Source organism: Benincasa hispida, chromosome 8 (assembly GCF_027475165.1).
Source record: "Benincasa hispida cultivar pf3 chromosome 8, pf3_genome.v1.1, whole genome shotgun sequence".
NCBI classification, from domain to species: domain Eukaryota; kingdom Viridiplantae; phylum Streptophyta; class Magnoliopsida; order Cucurbitales; family Cucurbitaceae; genus Benincasa; species Benincasa hispida.
The window spans coordinates 11013013-11039017 of record NC_143485.1 but is presented as its reverse complement, the minus strand read 5'-3'; the positions used below and the strand labels follow the sequence as shown (position 1 = coordinate 11039017).

At 32.4% G+C, this 26005-nt stretch overlaps 1 protein-coding gene and 2 pseudogenes across 3 annotated transcripts; 2 read left to right on the top strand and 1 right to left on the bottom strand.

Annotated features, from left to right (window-relative positions):
* Positions 1-1909: 1909 nt before the first annotated feature.
* Positions 1910-13230, bottom strand: LOC120083668 (actin protein 2/3 complex subunit-like protein). Of its 3 annotated transcripts, none has more exons than XR_016531346.1 (12): positions 12844-13169; positions 12367-12538; positions 12222-12284; positions 11982-12087; positions 10192-10296; positions 10028-10122; positions 9823-9940; positions 3830-3902; positions 3447-3638; positions 2984-3104; positions 2266-2485; positions 1910-2166 (listed from the first exon to the last, which is right to left on the bottom strand). XR_016531346.1 is itself a non-coding variant. In XM_039039507.2 (12 exons), exons 1-12 carry the CDS (start codon positions 12915-12917, stop codon positions 2119-2121), a joined length of 1374 nt encoding a protein of 457 aa, XP_038895435.2. In that variant the 5' UTR covers positions 12918-13230; the 3' UTR covers positions 1910-2118. The 3 variants fall into 3 exon arrangements, 2 of the variants coding, with proteins under 2 accessions (XP_038895435.2, XP_038895434.2); XM_039039507.2 differs by having other exon boundaries at positions 2266-2490; positions 10028-10104; positions 12844-13230; XM_039039506.2 differs by having other exon boundaries at positions 2266-2490.
* Positions 13231-18599: 5369 nt separating this feature from the next.
* Positions 18600-19658, top strand: LOC150034357 (uncharacterized; annotated as a pseudogene).
* Positions 19659-21573: 1915 nt separating this feature from the next.
* Positions 21574-22695, top strand: LOC150034356 (serine/threonine-protein phosphatase 7 long form homolog; annotated as a pseudogene).
* Positions 22696-26005: the final 3310 nt, after the last annotated feature.

The following is a 26005-nucleotide window of genomic DNA, read 5'->3' as shown; positions in this document are numbered from 1 at the left end:
ACCTATGCAAGTATGTACCAATTCCCGACCGGGTGCATGCAAAATATGTTAAAAGTACACTAATTTCCAGTCGGGCCCATGTAAGTAGGCGTCAATTCTCGACCGGGCTCATGCAAAATATGTTCAATCAATTTCTTTCATACCCGGTGAAGCCCGATCGGGTGATTCCAATCAATTTCTTTCATATCCAGTGAAGCCCGACCGGGTCATTTCAATCAATTTCGTTCATCCTCGTTTAAGCCTGGTCGGGTATCTTAAACTATTTTGTACTCAGTGAAGCTCAGCCGGATAATTTTAACTCATTTCCTTTGTAACCGGTGGAGCCCGATTGGGTATCTTGAAAAAAATCTTTATATATATATAATAAAAAAAGAAAATAAAAGAAAGAAAAAAACAATTAACCAAACAAACATAAATACAAGCAAATGAATTCTAACATGGAAAATCAATTTTGGTGGATAATTTTTTGTATTGGAATGTGAAGAATTTTTTGTCAATTAATTTTGGATGAATTAATTTTTGTGAATAAATGTTTGTGGTGGAGAATTTTCGGTAAATTGATTTGGTAGATTAGTTGTTGAAATTAAAAGTGAAAATTTAATAAGGAGTATAAGAGTAATTGTACAACCAAAATTTCTCATGCTTATACCATTTTCATCATCAAGAGAGTAAAAAAAATTGTTTTTCAAAAATAGAATTTTTTTAAAAAAAAAAATAGATCAAAAATACAAAATAAAACTCCAAAAAAGTCATTTTTATCGATTTTCCAAGAAGATGTACTAGGTTTTCAGAAAAATCAAGTTTCAATTTTCTCTATTTTAAGTTGGGCTGAGTAAGTGGGCTGGATAAGAATAAGATTAGGCTGGGCTGAGGTTTTCTCCGATTGGGCTGAGATAAGAATAATCTTAATATATATTTATTGATATAAATGTTTAATATATCTATTAATACAATAAGATGGATTCGATTCAATTTTCATGATTTTTTAGAGTTGTGAATCGTGAACCGAACCAAACCATCAGTTCTCTTATTCAGTGAACCGACGGTTATAAATTTTTAAAAAACCCAAACCAAACCAACCGATTTGGTTCGATCCGATTCACTGATTTTTTCAGATTTCTGCACACTCCCAGGATGGTAAAGATATTTTTTAACTCGGGTTAAAAGACATTAATGAAACTTTAGGGTATATTTAAAAAAAAAAAAAAAAACTAACAGTAAAGAGTTTTTTTAATTTTTTTTTCTAAAGTTCAGAGATATTGATGAAATTTTGAAAATTTAGAAAGTATTTTTTAAACAAAGTATAAAATTCAAGGATATGTTCTATAAGTTAGACTAAAATTTTTATTAATAAAGGAAAGCCAAAATATCCAAATGTATTAAAAAAAAAATCATTGGGGTTCTTTGCGCAAAGATAAACAATTGAACAAAAGATATAGAAAGAACTGGATATGTGGATATGTCCATTGTTAAATTTATAACTCTATTATCAATGACTGATTTTATAATTTGATAACCTTGCAGTATGCCAGTACCTCATTCTTTAGTGTTAACATTTCCCTTTTGAATTTCTTTCTTGTCTTATTATCTTTTATTTAGTTCTTGTTTACCTTCTATTATCTTTCTTTTCTACATTTGGAATACGAATTTCAACCTTTCATCTCTTAGTCAATGGTAATTCAACCATTTGAGTTAGAAGTTTATGATCCAGCCAACTTTTAAATTGAAGTGGAAATTTTGACTGGATTGAACTGCACTAGAATATCATCTATTTAATTAGAATGAAAATCGATAATATAATATGATCATCAGAGGTTGGTTCCTTCAGTCCTTTTGACTCATTTCCACCCAAAACTCCTCGACTGGTTTTTCCTCAAATCATCAATGCATCGAACATAGAATATTCATGTTTTTAATACTAATAATGCTTCATTCCAAGAAAATTAACTCAGTATCTTGATGAAGTGGATGTTTTTAACTGTAAAAATGGATCAAAATGAGCATATGTAGGCTGTACAAAGTAAATTAATTAGACCTGTTCATTAGTTTTCAGTAGTTCATGTCAGCAAGCAAAAGCAGAGCCAGAGGGTTGATGCTCAGAAGCGTATGCATCAAGGTCTATTCTTCAAAAGCGCTTTGCAAGATATATGAAGCTTTGTTACGAACCTGAGAATGCAATGAGAGTTTTTATCTGAGATACCATCAATCACAACTGTTAACAATCGAATGAATGTTTCAAGTCAAGATTGTGAGAGTTGTTCACACCTTTGATGCATACGACCTCAAATCAGTACTGGCGATTTGGCAGGAGCAGTTTCTGAGAAACAGGCCCCACATTTCACAGATTAGCGGCTTGCCTTCTAACGTTTGACTACCGACAAGCCAGTTCTCCGTCAACACCAAGTAAATGTACAGCTTAAATAGGTCACAACTTTTGTCTTTCACGGTAATGGAAGTAAGTACTCTCAAAACCTCTTCTTCATTACTAGCCTAAAAGTAAAAGATAATATGAAGTCTTGATCCTTAAAACCTTTTATGCATGATTTAAAAGAAACTTTAACATAGACTCATCTTTTGTTAATTTATTTTTAATCAATAAATGTTTGTGGGGACCCACAAACATTTGAAACCACATACAATAAGTTAAATGTTAAATAAAAATATCAATTAAAAAATAAATAGCAGGCTAAGTAAACTTCGTCCCAACTTATACAGGTGCACTTGTAACCTTGACCAATATACATGGCGATGATATGATAAAAATATTGTAAGAATAAATAATGGGATATGATAAAAGTCTATAATCTTAACAAATGTCAACGAGAATATGTGAAATTGATTTTGCAGGTAAATTACTTTGAAACGATAAGGTACGCATAATCTTGCATGAAAGATGAATGTTATGGAGAATTGGTCAGAGTTATGCACAAAGAAAGCTCTGATTATTTAGCCAACTTGAGAAAAAGAAAAGAAAAAGGATCACCTCATTTTCAAAGCAAATAAGAAGAATTTGATAGGCAATTGTACTCCGAAGATATTTACTACGGGGATCAACTCCAGAAATGCATTCCACAGCTCGCAAACAGTTTAGATCCATAGGAATTCTACAAAAGCAGAATATAGGCAGCAAAAAGAGTAGTTATAAGGTTACCGGTAATGAGTTTAAATCCACAATTGCATCAAGGGTGCAGAGCCAAAATTGACACACTGGAAAAAAATTAACCACACTGAGTCACTTGGTCTCTTTGAAGTATACGGGTCAATTGGTTCAGTTTTCCCAAGTATAAAACCGACCACTCAGTTCAGATTAGACAGATTTTGTTAGTTTTGATAATTTCAGTTTTCAAATAATCGGTTTTGTGCCGGGTTCAAAATTTTCTAAATCAAATATTTGTATAACCTCGATACTTTTACATAGCAACGAAGAGCAACGAAGAGTCTAGTACCTGCAGACAAGAGATTTTGCTATTTTCTCACAACATGCATTCCATTCTTCATCTGTGAAGTAATGGATAAGCGATTGCAGGCATTCACATAAGAGCACGGTTATGCCTTGAAACTGGCGGTCCAGAAATAAACAAATAATGGCTTCAGCTAGCTGCTCAACTTCAGAGGATGTAAATATATTCTTTTTAATCCTGAAACAAAAATAAAAACAGATAGACATGAAAACAGCCTTATTTATTGGTATTATAATGCAAAAAAATATCATAAGTTGAGAATAAAGTTATTTTAACAATAGCCACACTGAGTTATAAGATTCAAAGTTCTAATGAGTGCCAAAGGCACAAGAGTTAAAACTTACAAAATTATCAAGAAAAAGACTTACTTTGTTTGACAACATATAGTAATAAATTTGATCCACGCCCTTATATTCTGAGGCGGCCCTCCACGTCTAGAACCTAACAATATTCCATAACTTGTGTAAGAAAGAGTAAGGCAACTAATTCAAATGGCAAGGATTGGGGGCTCTGTGTGACCATTGAAGTATGCCTTTATGTGGAAAGTCCCAAAGCAACTCATACAATACACAGAATAAAAATAAAGATAAAAAAACCAAATGAATGGAAAAACTTGTTCTAAAAAATATAGTCCCGAATTAATTTCAGTAAGTACTACTTTCTCATTTTTTTTAAGCAAATAAAATTAGAGTGCATACTGTCAAACGCAAAACATTAATTCTTGGAGTTCCTTATGCTCCAACAATTGAACATCAATTTTCTAAGAGTTTCATCCTCACCACTCGTACATTGTTATTTTTAGTTTAGTTATATAGGACCCCACACACTAACATTAGCTCTTTAACATTAACAACCAGGAGGCTAACAAGTTGTTGTGGCTACAGTAGCGGCTGAAGTCATGATTTAAGTAGGATCTGTATGGAGTAAGATAAATATTTAGCAGGCATATGTTTTTTTTCTACAACCAGCTTGGGGCCTTTATTGTAACTCCACAATCTTTCGTTGGACGTTCTATTCTCTCATGGAATTAATAGCTACATTTGATATCCCATGCCAAAACTACAGGAACAAGAATTGTATTTTACCCTTGCATGTTTAAGGAAATAAATAAGGTTTAATTCTATTTTGGTCCCTAAACTTTTAAATATTTGTTTGTCTATATATAACGTTAAAAATAATCACCTTGGTCCTTACTATTATTTTGTCAACAAATATTCACTTACTTAATACTCTCCTCAATCAACACATTAATACAAATACTTGAAGCTACATTATCTATTTGTTAAAAGCAAAATTAAGGTCCAAAATTGTTGTTTCTTATTTCTTTATTTATTTTTTTCTTTTTAAGTTCAACTACTGAATTAGAGATTTTAAAAGCATATGGACCAAAATAAAATAAACATCAAAGTTCATTGACTAAAATGGACATTTTAAAAGTTCAAAAATTAACATGTAATAATCTTAGAAGTTCAGGAAGTAAAGAGAGATATTCTCCAAGCCTATCCTAGTTCCTTGAACACAAGGAATTGGGTGACAAGAATAACATTCCTATAGAATCCCCAACGTCAACTTTTGCCAATGGCATCAGTACCTCTAATTGAGACTATACAATACTTGTTTCACGTTTTTCAACTCAGGAAACATGAAGAAAAAGTGTATCCTGTCCCAACTGGGGACGAAAAATGCATTGGTTTGGACCAAGAACTCATGTTCATCCAACCCTTGAACTCATGGATACTGCTAATGGTGAATCAAATGGATTGATACCAATGATTTAAGCCAATGAATCAACTGGGAATATTGGTTAATATATAGTAGCCCACAGTTCATTTTCTTAATCTTATATGCAGCTGTGTTGAGCCAAATTCAATCTTTTTTTTTTTTTTAAACGGAAACAGAACTTCATTGATGTAATGAAGAGAGAGTAGTCCTTACAATAATAAAAAAAGAAAGAAGGATCAAGGCGCACCGGAATATTTCAACTAGGTTAACACATCTTTAGCACCAACATCATGCCGGAACAAATACAATCAAAAAAGGAGACCAAGTTTGAATCTACCTAACAACAACAAGATTAAACAAAATGATGTAGAGACCAACAATACAAGTCAAAAATTGAACCCATAACTTAAAATTCAAATTTTATAAAAATTGATACTTAAATGAAATCAATGCCCTTTAATGGCTGAACTCCATTTTTTAAGGAAATTTGACACAAGTGATATCACAACTAAGGGGGACGTATTTTTCAATATTGGCTGTTGACAATATTGGATGTTTTTTAATTAGATTTAGACATTTTTGATGCTGAAGTTGAATTCTTTTAACCTGGTAAACTTTGATGTTAGTTCGAGTACTTTTGTTGTTAGACTTGGATTTGGGCATTTTTGTCTTAATTTGGGTGTTTTGCTAGTTGACTTTTGTGTGATTCATTGTTAGTTTTTAGGAACAATTTTCTAATTTGGTTTGAAGAGGTATTTATTTTACTATTTATTGAAGTTTAGAATTGAATTTATTTAAATTGAAACTTTAAAGTTAAGGAATGCTGTCACAGTCTTTTCTATCTCTAGTGGTAGAAATGAAAAAATTTTATATGGTATATTGCCTTTTTCTTTAAACGGAAACGGAACTTTTCATTGATATAATGAAAAGAGCTATAACTCAAAATACAATGAGACAAAATATCAAACCAAGACAATTAAAAGCTGAGGATCAGGAGGTGCACCCAGACATCTCAACTATGTTGACACCCCCATAGCACCCTCATCATTTCGAATACAAGATACAAGTATTCAAAGATTACAAAAAAAAACTAAATCACTTGATTACATAGAGAATAAAAATGCATTCCAATTAAGACAAATATCCTGGATGGAATAATCTTCAAAATGCTTAGATTGTGAACTCCAAGTAGAAGCTAATAGGCAAGCTGACCCCAATTGTCAGGCCAATCTTTATACTTATCATGGAAAACTCTCTGATTATGTTTAAACCAAATCTTAGATACCAAATCTTTAATTACATTTGACCATAATATTTAAGCTCTAAAGGCAAGAAGAGAAGGACCAACCAATAAATGGAAAATGTTGTCTCTAACTGAATTCCTAAAAACCCATTGCACACCGAAGCAAGAAAATAATTTTCGCAGCAATTTCTTGAGAAGGAACAATAAAAAAACAGATGCTGCATATCTTCCTCGTTGGCTAAGCAAAGAGAACAAATCGAGGGTGATAGAAGTTTGTTACGTAATTTGTGTTGCAATGTGGATGAGCAATTAAGGGAACCATACAGAAGAATCCATGCCAAAATATTAATTCTGCTGCCTCTCAATCTTGCTTAGCAGTTGTTGAACTTCAACAATCTCCTCTTCCTTTAGTTGCCTTTGAAGTAAGAGGTTCCAAGAACTAATATCCGGGTCCCAATGTTCACTGACACTGCCCTTTGGAGATGAAGCAATTCTAAGAAGCTTAGGAAAACAGTCCTCGAAAGGAATTTCAGTACACCATGAATCTGTCCAAAAGAAAATATTCCTTCCATTGCTTAGCTTAAATTTTGCAAGGGATCCGAATTCACTCCATTGTCTTGAGATGCTGATCCAAGGACTTTGCAGGCTTAAACCAAGCTTGCCTGATGTGTACCAAAGATGTGGGACAACTCCGTGAATACTTTTGACAACTTTGCACCATAGGGAGTATTGTTCCTTAAGAAACCTCCAACTCCATTTAAATAACAAAGCTGTATTTCTGTTTTTCATATTACCAATACCAAGGCCACTATCAATTAGAGATTTGGAAGCTAACTCCCATTTTACCGGATGATTCAGCTTGCTGTCTTTATGACCTTCCCAAAAAAAAACTTACACAAAATTCCTCCAATTCAGAGATCACTGAGCAAGGCATTAGAAATATAGACATGTAGTAAGTGGGAAGATTGGCCAAAACCGCATTACATAGAGTTAAACGACCCCCTCTGGACATGTTATACCTTTTCCATCTATCAAGTTTACAATGAATCTTATCAATAATAGGCTGCCAAAAAGAGTGTTGTTTCGGGTATCCACCAAGAGGTAGACCGAGATAAGTGAAAGGCAGCTTGCCCGCTTTACAATTTAGCCTATTGGAAGTATAGATCAAAGAATCCTCATCAATATTAACTCCATATAGAGCTGACTTCTCCCAAATGGCAATTAATTTGCTATCCGAAACACCAGTCAAATAAACCTATTGTTTGAATAAGAATGTCTAACATGGCTTCATCATACTTGCAAACGAGAAGAGTATCATCCGCGAATTGCAAAATTGATAAGTGCACCTTGTCTTTGCCAACCAAAAACCCTTCATACAGTCCACTGTTATGAGCTCTTTTAATCAATACACTTGGCACTTCACTAATGATGAGGAAAAGAAATGGTGATAGTGGATCACCTTGTTTAATTTCCCTTGAAGCCTGAATGAATCCTCTAGGTCTTCCATTGATATACACTGGGAATTTTGGATTTTGAATGCACCCATGGATCCATTCTATCCATTTTGGATGAAAGCCCAAAAGATTAAGGGGGTGTTTGGAAGGAGTTGGTTTTTATATTCCTAGGTTGTTGTAATTGGGTTATAATAATTTGTGTTTGGGGCATAGATTAATTTAGCTTGGGTTATAATAATATGTTTTTGAGGTGTAAACTATTTTAGTTTGAGAAGGAAATAGTAAACATTGTAGCAAAAAATAAAAAAAAAATGATGAATGTAAAATAGTAAATACTGTAGCAAACAGTAAATACTGTAGAAAATGGGGGTTCTAAAATAGTATTGATTGTAGCTAATTGGAGGTTTTGAAATAGTATGTATTGTAGCAAGAGGTGGTCATCATAGTCTTATGATAGTCCTTGCCCCAAACGCTGCCTAAGGATCCGTTCTAGAAAACTCCAATCAACCCAGTCAAAAGCCTTCTCAAGGTCTAGCTTTAGAATCCACTCCTTGCTTGCTCTATAGTCTTCAACTACTTCATTTGCAATTAGAACGGGATCTAGAATTTGTCTTCCTCCAACCAATGCACTTTGTGTATCAGAGATGATGCTTGGCATTATCTTTTTAATCCTCTCCGCAAGTACTTTAGAAATAATCCAGTGAAGGTAGTTAGACTTATCGGTCTAAAATCTTTGACCTGTGACGAGTCAACTTTCTTAGGAATTAGGCAAATAAAGTTTTCTTTGATGCAAGCATTCAACTTTCCATTAGAGTGAAATTCCTCAAATAACTTCTGAAAGACAGCCTTCAAATTCTGCCAGAATTCAATGAAAAACTCTACTGTAAAACCATCTGGCCCGGAAGCTTTGTTTTTGCCAAGAGGTTTAATTGCTTGAAGGATCTCCTCACTTTGAAAAGGGGCAATTAAAGCTCAATTTTGAACAGCCGACACACTATTCCAAGTTATATCAAAAGGAATGGCTCGAGAACCTGGAATTTTCAAATACAAAGAAGCAAAATAGCTTAAAATTTCTGATTCAATTTCCTGGTAAGATTGAAGTGTTGACCCATTGCTTGAAACTAATTCAATAATCATATTCTTCCTCTCTTTTGCTGAAAGAAATCCATGGAAAAAGCTGGTATTTTCATCACCCAATTTTAACCAATTCAACTTGCTTTTTTGAATTAAGTTCCTCGCCTCCCGAAGGTATAAATTCGTAAGATCTCCCTTGATGGCTAGTCTAATATCCATTTCAACAATTGAAAGGTCTTTCTCTCTTGGTTTTTTAATAGAAAAATGTCAATTCAGATAATAAATTTTTCTCTTTTCTTTACCTTTCTAGTTCATATTCCGCAAATCAAGATTTAACTTTATCTTTTACCTAGTGCAACTTGAGACTTATTATAAAACCTGTCCAACCTTCTGATCAATCATGATCCAAGACCTTTTGGATGACCTTCAAGCACTCTTTAATCCTCATCCAACTGTTGCAAAATCAAAAAGGGGAAGGACCCCAAGAAACTGCTCCAGCCTTTAAGAGCAAGGGAAAGTGATCCGAAAATATCCTTGCTTTTCTACTAACTCTTGAATTAGATTCAAACATATTATCCAAGCAGCAAGTAGGTGGTGCATCAAAAACCCAAAAAGACATCATGACCATTACCAAAAAGATTGGTCATTCCAAGTTCTAAAGATTTTTTTAAAAGCATTCCACGTGCACTAGCCATGTCTAAAGAGAGCATTTTAAGGTGATTTCATCAAATAGAGGAAGAATTCAATCATGTTACTTGCAATCTTGGGTTTTAAGGAATAAGAGAATTATGAGCGACAACAAACAGCCCTGCATAATATTGCATATTTTTGCACTTGGATATGTTAGTTTGATGCCAAAGAAGTTTACCAGTGTGGATGAATCCAGGGTTTAATGAGCATTGAAATCTATATCCATAAGTCTCAAGAGCTTCTCCTAACTGAGCATAGTTTGGAAACCAATCGATTTGAAGATGCTGTTGCTCAACCTAGTTAAGAATTCTAGATAAGCCTTAAGAGAAATTGATAAACAAAAATAAATAAAAGAACCATGTGGTCAAAGTAAAAAGAGAAACCTCATTTGTTGTTAACATGATATCCCTCCAGAAATCACCGGCTGATGTTCTTAGATCTTCTCTTGATGAATATAACACTGGAATATGAAAATAAACTTATAAAAAAAAATTAATCATAATGTCTGGAGTTCCATAAACATGACTGAAACAATAGATCTACTCACTTAAATTGAAAGTCCATATGGCAAGTGATTTTTCTGCACGGCCTGTCAAATAAACAAGTGTTGACAACCAACCATTTACCAATAAACCTTCAAGGAACGCATCACCTGCAAAAACGTATCAAACAAATATTATCGACAACTTATTTAAATAGTTTGTGCTAGATTATAGAGTTTAAGAAAATTCATCAAGACAAGATCAGCTTGGAGGTACTAACTTAACAACATTTGATCAAAGAAGGAAAAAAGAAACAAGATAAAATACAAAAATGAGTGTTTTATCCACCATTAATTTGTTGTGCTGAGGTTCATGGTTTTCCTTTCTTTCATTCTACTTTGGATGAAAATGAATGAATTACTTCAAGAATATATATAAATAAGGAGAGGTATAAAAGTATTGGATAAATTATAGATGAGTGTTAAAAAGGCAAACTGCAAAACAATTACTTTATCTCACACCTTTTTGATGTCCCATGATATATCCTCATCTCTTTCTACACCGCCCATAAGGTGCCATAAGGTGAGACTTCTATATCAATTTTTTCCCTTTTTTCTAGACAACAAACAAAGGCCCAAAGAATATTTGAATTTCTTTCAACCAAAAGTAGGGGGTCCCATGAAAGTCTAAGCATCTCTGAATAATTCTCTCACAACTTCACTCTAAGAGGGCAATGTGCCAAAATACAGTACACCTCTTTGCTTGTCTTCTCTCAAAGGATGCACATAGGATAATAGAGACAAAAGGAAAGGTGGCTTCTGTGAATTCTATTTATAGATTATAGAATTTGGCCTTCAAAGCAACAACTTTCATGCAAAGAAGTGGACTTCTGAAGCTCCACATCAAGTTTAAGAGACTGCCCATATAGGCCCTCAAGTCCTTTATTGCATTAACTTTCCGAGTGAATGTACCAGAGAGCTTTTAAGGAACCAACACCTAGAGTCCCCATTATCTGAAGTAGTATGATACCATCCAAAGAAGGAACACGGAAAAATCAACAAACAACCATAAATTTCCACCTGGTCTAAACTGTCCCTGGAAATAGGAATCCAGCACTGCAAAAAATAAAAACTAAGCATAGCTTAGAGTAGCTTGGCATACAAGCTACAGCAAAAAATAGCGAAGGCCAAACCTCCAAATCACCTATCTATGAAAGATATGATCTTTCCACAAAGTTTTCATGACAAGATGCAGAAATAGTTTTGAAAGGGAACTCCAGGAGCCGTAATTAATACATGTTTTCTTAGTACTCTGGTCAACCAAACCAATTCAAGCTATATCTACCAACAACAATAGTGCTGCATAGCTAGTTAGGCTCGTTAAAGAAAAATGTAATTTTCTGTAAGGAAGCTAGTTTCCCGTTCACCAAGTGACTGACATCTTCATCATTCCCACCTTCCCAAAATAATTTCTCCTTTATCTTTATCTACTCGATAATCCTGATCAGATCCACCATAGAGGATTGGAATTCCAGGATAAAGACAATATGTTAGACAACTGGATTTGGTGACAATAGGTCCTCTTCAAGAGAAAAGACAAACAGAATTCAAAATGCATGTCAGTTTATTATCGTTTTTTAATTTCCCTTATTGCTCTTTTTTATTCATCATACAGCATATTCAAACTACCACCTTGAAAATTATCCTCAAATTCACATATTTTGCCAGTGAGTAAAGATTTAAACTTGATAACTAATGCATTTATTATACAAGAACATTAATAGTAATGAATATATCGTAAAAGGATAAGTAGATGATTAGGGAGATTAGGAGAATTCAAACATAAAGGAAATGACCTGTCTCCACGGTGAGATTCACCAAAGAATTAACTTCGTTATTTAGGAATGTTTGCAAAAAGTGACAACTTTCGAGTTCAGGACTTTGTAAAGCTGGTGAGGGTTTCTGCAATTTAGATGCATAGAAATGCAGCCAATTCATTTTTCCACCAAAAAGAGAGGGAAAAAAAAAAACCCTCTCGGATGAAGATATTTGGGACAATCAAAGCATATAGAAAGCTGTAATTTTAAACCGCAAACCTGTTCCCCAAAAACGTTTAACCCCCATATTGATGTATCTTCCTCACCTCCCAATTGATTCATCTACACAGAACATTCTTCGATCATTGGTGAAATAAGGGTCAAGAAAGCTCCAAAAAATTCTATGCCGCTAAGCATAGTTTACCTTATTTTGGCATTCATCAACAACTTGAGACACCACAGCCTCTTTGCCAAGATCATCATCATCTGATTCATACTTCTTTATCTTCTTTGCCTGTTTAGATTCTTTCTCAACCAGTTTACATTTATCCTTATAGTGATCAGTCAGAAGATCATCTAACCCTATAATCTTTTTCCTGATTAATATAAAAAATAGACGTCAAAGACGATTTGTGATCAGAGAGCTAAGACTTCACCTTTACTAAAACTATGAAACAAAAAGTTGCAACATAGAATATTTCTCAACTCCCTTTATAGAAAATATGCTAGTATTGGAATTGCAACAGCTCTTTAAATCCCAATTCACAAAATTGAAAAGAAAAACAGTACAGAGACGAGATAACAGTAGAGTAATTTGAATATGAAACATATGTCCTAAGCCCCCATATGAAATAGAAAACATGAAATAAAGGATTTGGGGTGATTTCGGGGAGAATGAAACCTCTTCTTGAGAGTGACTGGGGAACTGAGAAGTGGGTCTTCCGATTCGAAGTCTAGAGTACCATCCATTTCCATGGATTTCAAGCAAATCGCTGTCTCTCCAGATTTTCAGTTACGGCTCCGGAATTTTGAAAGGAAAGCGCCAGAATGGGAAACAAGCAGGGCACTTAGAGAAGCTCTGGGATGAGTACAGTTTGAAACCGGTTCGCTTCAATGCGCGGCACAAGTTGAAGCTTGGCTTCGCCTAAAGTGTGCCGTTTTTCCCTTTCTTTACCGGCACAATTGCAAATATAGCCAGCAAAATTAGCGGACATATTGCATAACACTGAAAAAAAAAAGAAGAAAATATTACATAATATGATCAAATTTAGGTTGAGCTATTTGACTCTAACCAAGAGATTATGGCATCCATAGTAATAAAATTTTGGAAAAAATACCTTTTTGTCGGTAGGTTATCTTATTTGGTCCATAAATTTTCGGCCTTTAAGTTTTGAATCTTGTTTTAATTTAATCTCTAAGTTTCAAAATGTTATAATTTTACCTTAGAAATTTAAGTTTTGTTTCAATTTGATCTTTAAGTTTTAAGATTTTATATTTTTAATCTCAATTTTTAATTAAATACTCAATTTTTGACATGAATTTCTATAATTAATTAAAAATAATTATGAAGTGAAATTTTAAATTTATTTTTAAAAGTGATAAAATATAGTGATACTTAATTATTTATTTTTTTAGTGATTTTTAATTTATTAACATAAATTAACATTAAAGACAAAAAATGAGTATTTAGTGAATAATTGATTAAAAGTGTAAATTTTAGAACATAGGAACCAGAATGAAGCAAAACTCAAACGTCAATGGTAAATTGTAACATTCTGAAATCTATGGACTAAATTGAAATCAAACTCAAAATTAAGAACTAAATGTGTAACATTTGAAACCTATGGACTACGTAGAAACTAGACCCAAAATCTAGGGACCAAAAGATATGTTTCCTTAAAAGTTTTATCGCCAATTAGTGATAAATAATAAAATTTATCACGAATAGAAATCTATCATTGAAAGACTCATACCAACGATAGAGTCTAGCATTAATACTTTATCATTGATATACTCATTATTAGTTATAGACTCTATCAATTATGTGAGGTATCACCAATAGACTAAGTGATTAGAATCTATAACTTGTTTATATTATTTTAAATCTATCAACAATAGCCAATGATAGATTTCACATAACATGAAGAAATTTACCATTTATATAAAATGCTACTTATAGACCTTTATTATGTACTTTTAAGTTTCAAGTATAGTAGTCCAGCCGTAGTTTAGTTGTTTTTAGTTCTTATGATTGCTTTGAAAAAGCGATTGTGAAAGAATGGTTATCTGACACACAACGTAACAAGTTATACACAAATATCACAACAATCCCAAGAATATAAAATAAAACACATATAGTAAAATGATAAAATGAGATACAAGATTTGGGAACCTAGTTCGATGCAATATCACATATGACTAGGGAGTAATGTGCCCGAGAAAATATATTTTCATTAATTAACAATTAAGCGTTTATAATGTTGTACTTATCTATAAATACAAAACTTCTATAGTGACACACAAGCAACCTAAACTTTGGGTAGAATACTTAGGCTCCCTTTAAGCGTAAGACTCCCTCTCAATGGTAACTTCACTTTTCTCATATCAAATGAAGATCACTTGGCTTGATATACTTAAACTCCCCTAATTGTGAGAATCCCTTCTCATATGAGAAAAATTGGTTCGATATGATCAAGAGTCACTCCTCACAACCTACGGAATTTTTTTGTTTTCATAATTGCTTGGATCAATACACTTGTTTTTGTCAAACACAAGAAATGACATAAGTCTTCTTTTTCAAAAGTGGTAGCCCTAAAACCAATAAAAAGAAATCCTTAAATATGCACGACAAAAGAGAATAATCAAACTAATACCATAATCAGTCGAGCCCAAGAATAAACATACAAAAATTTTCAAATAAGGAAAGAATTTCAAATAGAAACTACATTGTGCGAGACATCCTATAAAACATCACATAGACAAGATGAAGAATAAGATTACGAACATCTAGAAAACACATTAAAAAATATAACTAACACCAAAGTACTAACATGTTGCATTAAATTACTTTGAATATTTTGTTGAATTATCAATAAAAGAGATAAAAAAAACAAAACTGGAGGAAGAAGGTAAGAAAATAAAGAGAGAAAAAAAGAAGTTTGTTTGGAATCTATTAGTGATGAACAGATAAAATATATTTTAGTTGTGCTTTGTGATTGAAATTTATCAATTACTCTATCATTTAATAGATTTAGGTTGTGAATTAGAAGTATTTTAGCGATAGACTTCTATTACCGATTCTATTAGATAAACATCTAACTATAAAAAAAAATCTACAATGATAAAAGTCAACATGAGCATACTTTAGATACATAAGACATAGTCTTTTGATTAAAAAAAGTCAAAAGTTTAAATCCCAAAATTATTATGTTAAAAAATATAATGATAAACACTAACAAAATAACGAAACAAAGATAGAAAAACTTATAAATAATAGAAAAGTCAATGATAACCTATTGCCACGTGTATGAGACAATGCATATGATGTCCCTAAAAATAGTTAATTTAGAAATAAAATAAAAAGGAGTTGTCACTAACCTTTTTTATGGTGTGATTAGGCACCGAAATAAAATAAACAATTTGTAATGAAAAAAATAATAAAAATGGTATGTGAAAACTAGAGTTGAGTTTGGAAGTCGTTTGTGTATGAAGAAGGTGTTAGTACCCCATAACACCCATTTAGAAAAACGGTGACTAAATTTTAAATCTCGAATTGAACATATTCTTTATTTTTTTAAAAAAAATAATATCTTATTTTATCCCTCATTACTCCAATATGTGAAGTAATGGTCCCATAAAATAGGTGAAAAAAATTCCATCAATTGGACTATATTAGAATTGAGGCCTCAAGAAATTAAGGAAATATTACAATTTGTTAAATCCATCGTAAGATAGCCTTTCAATATTTTTTTAAAAAAATATTTTAATTAAATTCATTTTATCTTGGGTTCAAATCTCGGACTCCCAAAAATTATGGTCAAGAATTTAGGAAATCAGATTCCAAAATATTTCTAGATTCGATTGAAATTTTAGGAAAAAAACTTTTGAAAACAGATCTTTAAGAAAAATAATTAAAGCCCTTTTTTAGACCAAATTCAAAAAAAAAAAAATTAATGATTAGAAAATAAACTAAAAAAATAAAAGTATTAGAGAAATATCACTACAAAGAGTAACATCAATTTAATAGGTATAATCACATAGCAAAATATACAACTTAATAATACAATTAAAGCAATATACAAACGAGTAATAATATTTTCAAATTAAAAATTTAACAAAACATATTGAGGTCGACCTCAAATTTCAAGAGACTCGACTCCTCACCTCAAGAATATAGAAAATCGAACTCCCAAGTATTTTTAGATTCTATCATTGGATGATTTCAAAATCGTTAAAATGAAGTTTGAAAAAGGATTAACAAGAAAATATTATGTGGACTCTAACAATATATTTATCAACTTGAGTACATGATAACGTAGATCAGAAATAATAAAATCAAAATTAAATACAGTGCCAAAACTAAAATAGATAAATACAAAATATATAAAAACTAAAAAGGCAATGGATTGAAATAAGAAACTGAAAATAGAAAGCCTAAAAAAAAAGAAACAAAATGAGGGGGAAAAAAAAGAAAAAGGTGAGATAATGGGCGGCAAATCAGCCGGACCTTTAATATTAATATTGTTGTTTTCAAAACTTATTAGAGAAATATTGTCGTTTTGAAACTTATTAAAGAAATATTGTTGTTTTGAGATTTCGAAGGTAGAAGTCGAGGGTTGAGGATTCGACTAATGTAGAGGTCGAACGTTGAGAACTCGACAAACAGAGAAAAACATGGAAACAATACGTAAATTAGGGTTGTCGAGGGTTGAAGTTTTGACATACATAAGTCGAAACTTCAACCCTCAACAAGGAAAATGAAATCTCGCTAATTTTGTGATGAGGATCTCGCTCTAGAAGGGAATCTCAAAGGGAATCTCGCTAATTTTGTATATTAGGTTGTCGAAGGTTGAAGTTCTGGCATACATAAGTCGAAACTTCAACCCTTGACAAGGAAGATAAGTGGGTGAAGCAGATTGTAAGAGAGAGTGAGATTGAAAGCGAGATTGTAGGAGAGAGCGAGATTGTAGGAGAGAGCGAGATTGAGTCTGCCACATGGATTAAATGGCCAACCAGTCAGCTGACGTGGTCTGCCACATGGAAATCGTCTTCACTTTATTTACTTTCCATAAGTCTGAAAAAGTGCATATATATCACCAAGCTGCCTCTGCTCCGATTCCTCTACACGATTCCCTGCATGCATTGACGTTATCCGATTCTTCTGCTCCGATTCCATGCATTCATTGACACATTCATGCTCTTCTGCCATAGCCTTAATGCCTTTTCAACCACCCTAAACCCGTGGGTCAAGTGTACATCCTTTTAAACCACCATCCTCTTCATTTTTCCTCAATCACTCCCTCGATAATTTTTGAAGACTCATTGCCCTTGATTTTGTTCACTCCTCTCCCCTTGATTTGCTCACTTCCCCTTCATAGCTCACTACCCCCTCACTGCCTTCGAAAATAAGCCTTCGAAATCATCTTCCTCTCCTCCCATTTCCATTTCCATTTCTCTTCTTGTATCGTTTAATACAAATTATTCTCACACAACTATACTGGTTCATTACTCTACTAAATTTTTATTTTTTAAGAATAATTATAAATTTTATTTTTGTTCTTATATTATTTTTTTTATAGATTCTAGTTTTTTTTTAATTTTTTGTAATTGTTGTCAGATAACAAATAACAGGAAAAAATGGCGAACGTTGTCACTTTGAAGGAAAAAAGAGAACTACCGTCGAATCTGTGAGTTGAACTTATGATATTTGAAAAGTTTAGTTTATTCTTATGATATTTGATTTATTTAGTATTAACTTTGATGTTTATAGTGTTAAAATGTTTAGTTTATTGTTATGTTTAAGAAGTTGATATTTATAGTTTAATACAAAATTATTGTGATAGTTAACAAGTTTAGTATAGTTTCAAAAGTTTAATATAGTTTGAAAATTTTAGTTTATTCATATGAAAATTATTGTTGTTATGTTTATTGTGATAAGTTGATATTTTCTAGTATTAACTTTGAAAATATAGTTTAAAATAGTTTGAAAAAATTTAAATTAAATTAATTTTTTATTTTGTATTAAATTTGAACAAATAGTTTTAAAAAGTTTATCTCATTTTAATTTGTTGTTATTTTTAAAAATAGTTATAAAAAATTTAATTTATTGCTATGTTTAAAAATAGTTATAAAAAGTTTAATTTATTGTTATGTTTAAAAAGTTGATGTTCATAAAACTTAAAAAGTTTAAGTTTATAAACTAAAAAAATTAATATTTTTTTAATATACTTCTTATAAAAAGTATAATAAAAAAATTGATGGTTGTCTTTTTTTTTTTTTAATTTTTTTTAGAAAATGGCAGGCAAATGCTTAGGATTTTTGTTGTTTACAAATGGTAATATGGTTGATGGTATTGATGGAGTTAAATATGACCAACCACCAAGTGGGAGTTTTACCATAAATGTGAACAGTGGAATTGTATTTAAACAATTCATTCAAATGATTGGGATGTTACTTAGTGTAGATATGGGAGCAAATCGATAGAAATAATATATAGACATCCCAATTTAGAACCATCAGGATCAATAAGATATATGTCATTCCCTATTTCGAATGCACAAGCTATGAACTTGATGTTCTCAATGACAATGCCAATGTCAAATGTAGTGCATTTGTATGTAAATGTAAATATGATAGGGGTGGATCCTGATACATCATTTAACCAGTTTGAAGATCCAACTCAATGTATCGATCCTGATCCGGAGTTAGTTGCATCGCCATGTGATAATGAAGATATGGCGGCCAACAACCTGTACAGAGACTTCAGAACAGAAACGGATGATGAATTTGAAGAGTTGGATTTCGATGGTTGTGAACATGATATGCTTTCAGATACATTCAATGATTTGGATATGAATGTATTGGATAAAATTCGGGAATATGACCCAATTATAGCTCCTGTGGACGCTGACAATATGCAATTGTATAAAGGAATGATTTGTCAAGACAAGGAAATGCTACAACACGCGGTCAAATGTTTTGCTATAAAGTGTCACGCACCATACGAGGTTGTTGAATCTACACCGATGATTTGGACAATTCGGTGTAAGAAGTGGGAGGAAGGTTGTAAGTGGAGACTTCGTGCAATAAAGAAAAAATCACATGGCTTGTTCGAGATCACTAAGTATGATGAGCAGCATACATGTTTTTATTCAGAACTAAGCCAAAGTCACGTACAATTGGATTCATCAATGATTGCACTGGAGTTCTGTGATGCCGTAAGAGAAAAATCATCTATCAGTGTGGCACAACTGCAGTCAAACATCAAATCAAAGTTTGGATATCATGTTCCTTACCATAGGATATGGGAGAGAAAAAGAAAAGCATTGGCTAAAGTGTTCGGTGATTGGGATGAGTCTTACAAATTGTTGCCTAGGTGGTTATATATGGTTAAGCAGACCAATCCCGGAACACGAGTAGAGTGGAGAGTTAAAGAAATGCTTACTGAAGACCATGTTAGCCTAACTTCTGTATTTTGGGCATTTGGTCCTTGTATAGAAGCTTTTAATAAATGTCGGCCGATCATTCAGATAGATGGTCACACTTGTACGGAAAATATAGAGGAAAACTGTTGATTACTACATCAATTGACTCGAACAACCATCTACTTCCACTTGCGTTTGTCGTTGCTAATGAAGAGTTCGCAAACTCATGGGGATGGTTCCTGAAACACCTGAGAAAAATTGTAATACACGAAGAGGTGTGTTTAATTTCAGATCGACATGCTGGTATAATTGCAGCAGAGAACAACCCAGCAAATGGTTGGACGGGACCAAAATGTCACCATCGTTTCTGCTTACGACATATCGTCAGCAACTTCAATAAAAAGTATAAATTTAATTCATTGAAAAATTATGTTTATCGTGTCGGGTGTCAGTTTCAAATTCGAAAGTTCAACAAAGCAATTGAAGATATCAAAGGAATAAATTGGAGCTGTCTGAGTTTTTTTGACAATATTAGTTTAGAGCAATAGACTCAAGCACATGATGGAGGATTCAGATATGGATGGATGACGACAAATCTATCAGAGTGCATAAATGGAGTCCTCAAAGGAGCTCGAATGTTGCCTATAAATGCTCTTGCTCAGATAACATTCTTCAAATGCATGAACTATTTCGAGAAAAGAAGAGAAGAAATAAGGGATGCATTGGAGCGTCAAGATAAATACACCCGGTAATATTATTTATTTATATATATATATATATTATTAATAATTTATTTCAAACATATTTTATAATACTAAGTGGAGTAAAAATCCAGGTATGCACACGACAAAATAAATAAATGGGCTGCACGATCTAGTAAACATGAAGTACAATCATACGATTGGTATGAAGGTGTGTTTCATGTGAAGACCGAACGTCATAGTCTCAATGCCAAAGGAGGAAACGTTCAAATATTGAGGCTAAACAGGTCCAAGCGGTACTGTTCATGTAACAAGTTGCAAGCATTCGACATTCCATGCTCGCATTTTATGGCCGTTTGCTCACATTTTAACATGAACTACGAAGATTTTATTGAGGATTACTACAAATTGTCAATGTATGCTGAATGTTACTCTCCTCAATTTCAACCTGTACCGCATGAAGATTACTGGATCACACACCCTAATATGCCCGTCTTACATCCTGATCCATCATTGTTAAGAAAACCTGGTAGACCGAAAAGTTCACGTTATCACAACGAGATGGATTGGATAGAACCAGCCACTCGACAACGATGTGGATTTTGTAACCAGTTAGGACATAATTGAAGAAAGTGTCCTTCGTTACTAAGACAGGCTCCAGATAGTTAGGGATTGAAAAATAAATAATTTTGTTATTATATATTCATTTTAGTATATATTCAATTTTTTAATTATAATTTATTGTATAATCAATTTTTTTTATTATAATTTATTGTATATTCAATTTTTTTATAATAATCTATTGTATATTCAATTTTTTTTTTTTATTGTAATCAATAAAGTTTTACATTATTCTTTACACTCACACTTTTCTCTACTATTCAATTATAGTCAATTTTAATATATATATATTTTTTTCAGATCATGGCTTTAAACCCAGGACCTGTTGATCCCGATGTTTTGTACGACCAGTCCATTTATCGATCATATGTTATATGGAGAGATCGTACTACTGGAGAAATATCTTGCAGACGTCGAGAGGCAGTTCTCCAACGCACTATCCTGCTCCACCCTCGAATACTACCGCTGTTGCGCACATCTGGATTTTATGAGGTTGTCAGATTATGATTTATTCAATTGGACTGGCATCTGATCACAACCTTGGTCGAGAGATGGAGGCCCGAGACACATACATTCCATATGTCTATTGGAGAGTGCACTATCACTCTACAAGACATAGAAGTGTTGTTGGGGTTACCTGTTGACGGTAAGCCGGTCACCGAAGTGATGTACAATGACTGGTTAGAAGTTTGTCAACTGTACCTCGGTGCGACCCCACTTGCCGACAAGATTAAAGGATCGAGGTTAAGTTTAATATGGTTAGGAACACAATTTCGTGAGCTCACAGATGATGCAGACGAGGAAACCGTCATAAAATATGCGCGAGCATATATACTACAAATGATGGGTGGAAGTCTGTTTTCAGATAAATCAAGTCATTTTTTTCACTTGATGTTCTTGCTACTGTTAGCTAACCTTCATGATGCGGGGTGGTATTCATGGGGTGGAGCATGCTTGGCATGGTTGTATAGACAACTATGCAAAGCAACAAGACCTGAGGTTCGAGAGATAGCTGGGCCTCTCATACTTTTGCAATTATGGGCTTGGGAGCGATTTCCAACAATGGCTCCACAGCTACATCATGTTAATGACGCTCAGTTAGTTGGACGAGTCTACGGTTCTCGGTATGTTGTTTTAATTCAATTTAATTTTTATATCACTGATCTAGTTAATTTAAATTCTAAATTATCAATTTAAAAATTTAGGTGGAGAGATAAATTTTGTGTGACTAGGACAGCCACACATGTAGTCAACCAGTATAGATACATGTTCGATCTGCTTCAACCTGAACAGGTACATTACACTAAACCTAATTGATTATTTTATTCACATTTTTATTGTATTTGTATTTAATATTCTCTAATATAATATTTTGTGTTTCAAGTTATTTAGGAGCCGTACAAAATTATTGTGCATAATTTGCCTAATTTTTGTACGAATGGTCAAAACATATGGCGGACGATGAGTCCTCTCATATGTTTTCACATTGGTGAGTGGCATATTCTTGATAGGGTGATGAGGCAATTCGATTTTTAGCAGGATATCTCATCACCTTGTAATACTGAACCCGTACTGCATGATATTGACCTAAGGAATGAAGATTGGTCCTAAAAAGTTACATATTTGGTAGTGCGATGGCACTATCGTGCTATGTTTATTGCAGTGGGGGTTTCTCTTGAACAGTTTGATATAGATGTCACTCTAGAATATATTCATTGGTATAATAATATCACAAGACGCTACGTCACTCGTTCAGGAGCAGCTGTGGGTCATCTGGTAAATGAATGAATATTATCTAATTTTTTTAATTTAAATTTATTTTAAATATTGTCTAATTGTTTTATAATTCACAAAGATCAAACAACAGTAGACTCCGTGAGGTTGCGAATGATCCGAACCAGGTTCTTGCTATATGTAGTGACAACCAAAGCTATATGGAGGAAATTCATTATATGTACGATTTACCTATTGTTCCTCCACCAGTTCCTAGATGTAGAGGACCTGTTCAGGAAGATGATGAGTTTAATGAGGTTGCACATAATGTGGAAGAGTTGCCCCCTATGACGCAGACGCAGAGTCAAACTGATTATGTTAGTCCGATGATGATGCCAACATTTGGTTCAGGACATTATGACTCAGAGGCTGGTCCTTCGTCTTCATACGTGCATGGACATGGTCGGGGTCGTGGAGAGCATAATGAATATTTATATTATGAAGCGCCTGCAGAGGTACACATCAAGAAGAACCCGAGCAACCTCAAGTTCGAAGTCGACGACGACAATCAGCTCAAAATCAACGACGTCCGCCTTGTGCCTTGTGGGACACATTGATTTTTGTAATTATTTTTATATAAATGAGATATTTAATTTTCATTTTTTTCATTTTTATGAGTTATTATTTTTTTTAATTTATTCTTTTTAGAGTTTAAATAAAATAATAAATTTTTTTAGAATTTTTTTTTATAAAATGGAAAATTTAAAAAAAAGAAGAAAGGATTAGAAAGAAGAAGGTGGAATGTGTAATAATTAAAAAGGAAAAAAAGGGAAATTTGTATGGTATTCTCGCTCTCTATCAAAATCTCGCTCACGCTCATGCTCAAAATCTCGCTCTCTCAAACTCTCGCTGTCTCTCATAATCTCGCTCTCGAATTTGATTGGGAAGTTCAGTGCCAAAAAGAAGGAGATTCATTAGCTCATTATTTAGTCAGATTTGCTGAGATGATAGAATCCGTTTAAAAACAACAATATTTTCCTTAAAAAAAGGAAGGTCGAGGATTGAAAATTCGACCTATTTAAAAAAACAACAACAACAATATTTTTACAAATAGTTTGAAAACAACAATATTTTCCTAGATAGTATCTAAAAGTACAATATCTTTTTAATTTTCCCCAAGTCAGCCACCCATCTCACATCTCAGCACACACACTCAATTTAGAAAATAAATAAATAAATAAATAAAACCTTTTTTTTTTTAAAAAAAATAATCTAATTTACTCAAACTCTCACCTGTATTTATTTTACATTAATTTCCTTGAAATTTCCTTTTAATACACAGAGCCCTACCAAACGTAACCTTCAACTAAATGACAATTTCGTCGTGTTCTTAGGAGACTTAAGAAGAAAAAGGAAAAGAAAATATGGAGGCTCTCTCTAGGTTTTCTTTTTTAACCAAAGGTCACCCAATTTATGGTGAGCTGAAATTCTTTCCATTGCGATTTTCTGATATGTAAAAGATCTCGTCATTCAAATTTTGTTCTCTCCCATAAAAACATTTTTAATTCACCTTTTTTTTAATGAAAAAAGAAAGATATTTAAATATCAATGACTAAAAACTTTATTTATTTATTTTTACTTTTTTTTTCTTCTGAAAACTAACCTTAAATTTAAAATTAACATAAATAAGTAATCAAATTAGACTAGACAAAAATACATGGCTACAATAACCATATATTAATAATAAAAAAAAAAGAGAGAGAGAGAATGTTGTATGAAACCGAGCATATACAAAAATGAAAAAAAAAATGACAAAATTGAGAAAAAATTCCAATATTAGTCACGAATGAGAAATAAGATGAACAAAAACAACATAAAATATCATTTGGAGAAGGAAAGAAAAAAAAAAACCAAATGCATAAGTCAAATGATAGAATCTCCTAGTACATGTCATTGAACTCGAAAAGAAAAAATATATATAATAGGAATGAAAATAAAATAAATATGGAGATTTGAGAATAATATTATATTTGCAAATCTTTAAAAATGTTGTTATACACTTAATTATCAGTTCAAAAAATGTTACCCATTGCAATTACCCTTCTTTATTTTTTTTTATCTATTTGGAAAAATTATAACATATTCTAGTTTGTATCAATTTAAATTCTGAACTAATAATTGTATCAATTTAAACATTGACCTTTCACAAATGTATAAATTAACACCTTCATTCCTACTTAGTTCAAATAACATCGTGCAAAATGTAGAATCGTATGATGCTTTAAATTGAGTTATGAAGTCTGGAGTTAATATGTTTGTGGAGTCAGAAAGTCTTGTTTGGAGTGCAAAGTTGTTTAGTCTCGTGTTAGAAAGTTTGTACTTGGGTGCCTAGTTGAGTTATTAAGTCAGGAGTATCGAGGTGAAGTTTTTTGTAATATAAAAGTGTATGACTTCTAGTAGCTAATTTTGTTTGCTTAACTTTTTGTTTTAACTCTTAAATTGTGCACATATTTTCCCAAAATTTTATAACTCAATTGAGATGTCAACTTAAAACATTCACAAATATTTTACAATTTTTGTACATGTAACAATTGTACTTGAAGTATACAAAATACTTTTGTTTCATATGAACAACAAATAATAATGGGGGCGTTTGGGACAAGGATTATCCTAAGACTGTAATAACTACCCCTTGCTATAGTAAATACTATTTTGTAATCCTTAATTAGCTACAATCAACACTATTTGAAAACCTCCCATTTGTTACATTTTTTACTATTTTACATTCATCATTTTTTTCTTTGCTACAGTGTTTACTATTTACTTCTCAAACTAAAATAGTTTATACCTCAAACACATACTATTATAAACAAACTAAAATAATCTACACCCTAAACACAAAATATTATAACCCAACTATAACAACCAACTTCTTGTCCCCAGACACCCCCAATATGTTTTCAAATTAGTAAATTGTATGGGTGTAATATGCAAAAAAAAAAAAGTAGACTATTAAGAGGCTTAGAATTTTTTATGAGATTTTACGTCAAAATGTAGGTTATAGTTTATTATGCATGTATGTTAGTGTTGGGAACGCCATGATGAGTATATAAAAGAGGACATCAATCTCCAATGATGTCAAACTTTTTGGGTCCAAAAGTAAGGTCATGAGGGTTTATAGTTCATAAAGAAAATTGCAAAAATTATCTTCGAAAGATAATAATCTGAATTATAGTTTCTAGAGCTAAACATATTAATGATACACGATTCCATCAAATGCATGGCTTAATAAATTGAATTGTTTGTTTTTGTTTGGCTATATGCTCAAAGCATTTTTGTTATTTATATTTTCTCAAAAGTTATATGAACCACTAGCTATGTCGAT

Excerpts from the sequence above, each read along its gene's own strand:
- LOC120083668 (XM_039039506.2), bottom strand. The coding sequence starts at position 12,917 with ATGGAAATGGATGGTACTCTAGACTTCGAATCGGAAGACCCACTTCTC. Across the intron at positions 10,297-11,981 it reads GAATCTCACCGTGGAGACAG|GTGATGCGTTCCTTGAAGGT; the intron begins GTCATTTCCTTT and ends ACGTTTTTGCAG. Across the intron at positions 3,903-9,822 it reads CCCTGGATTCATCCACACTG|GTTCTAGACGTGGAGGGCCG; the intron begins GTAAACTTCTTT and ends GAATATTGTTAG.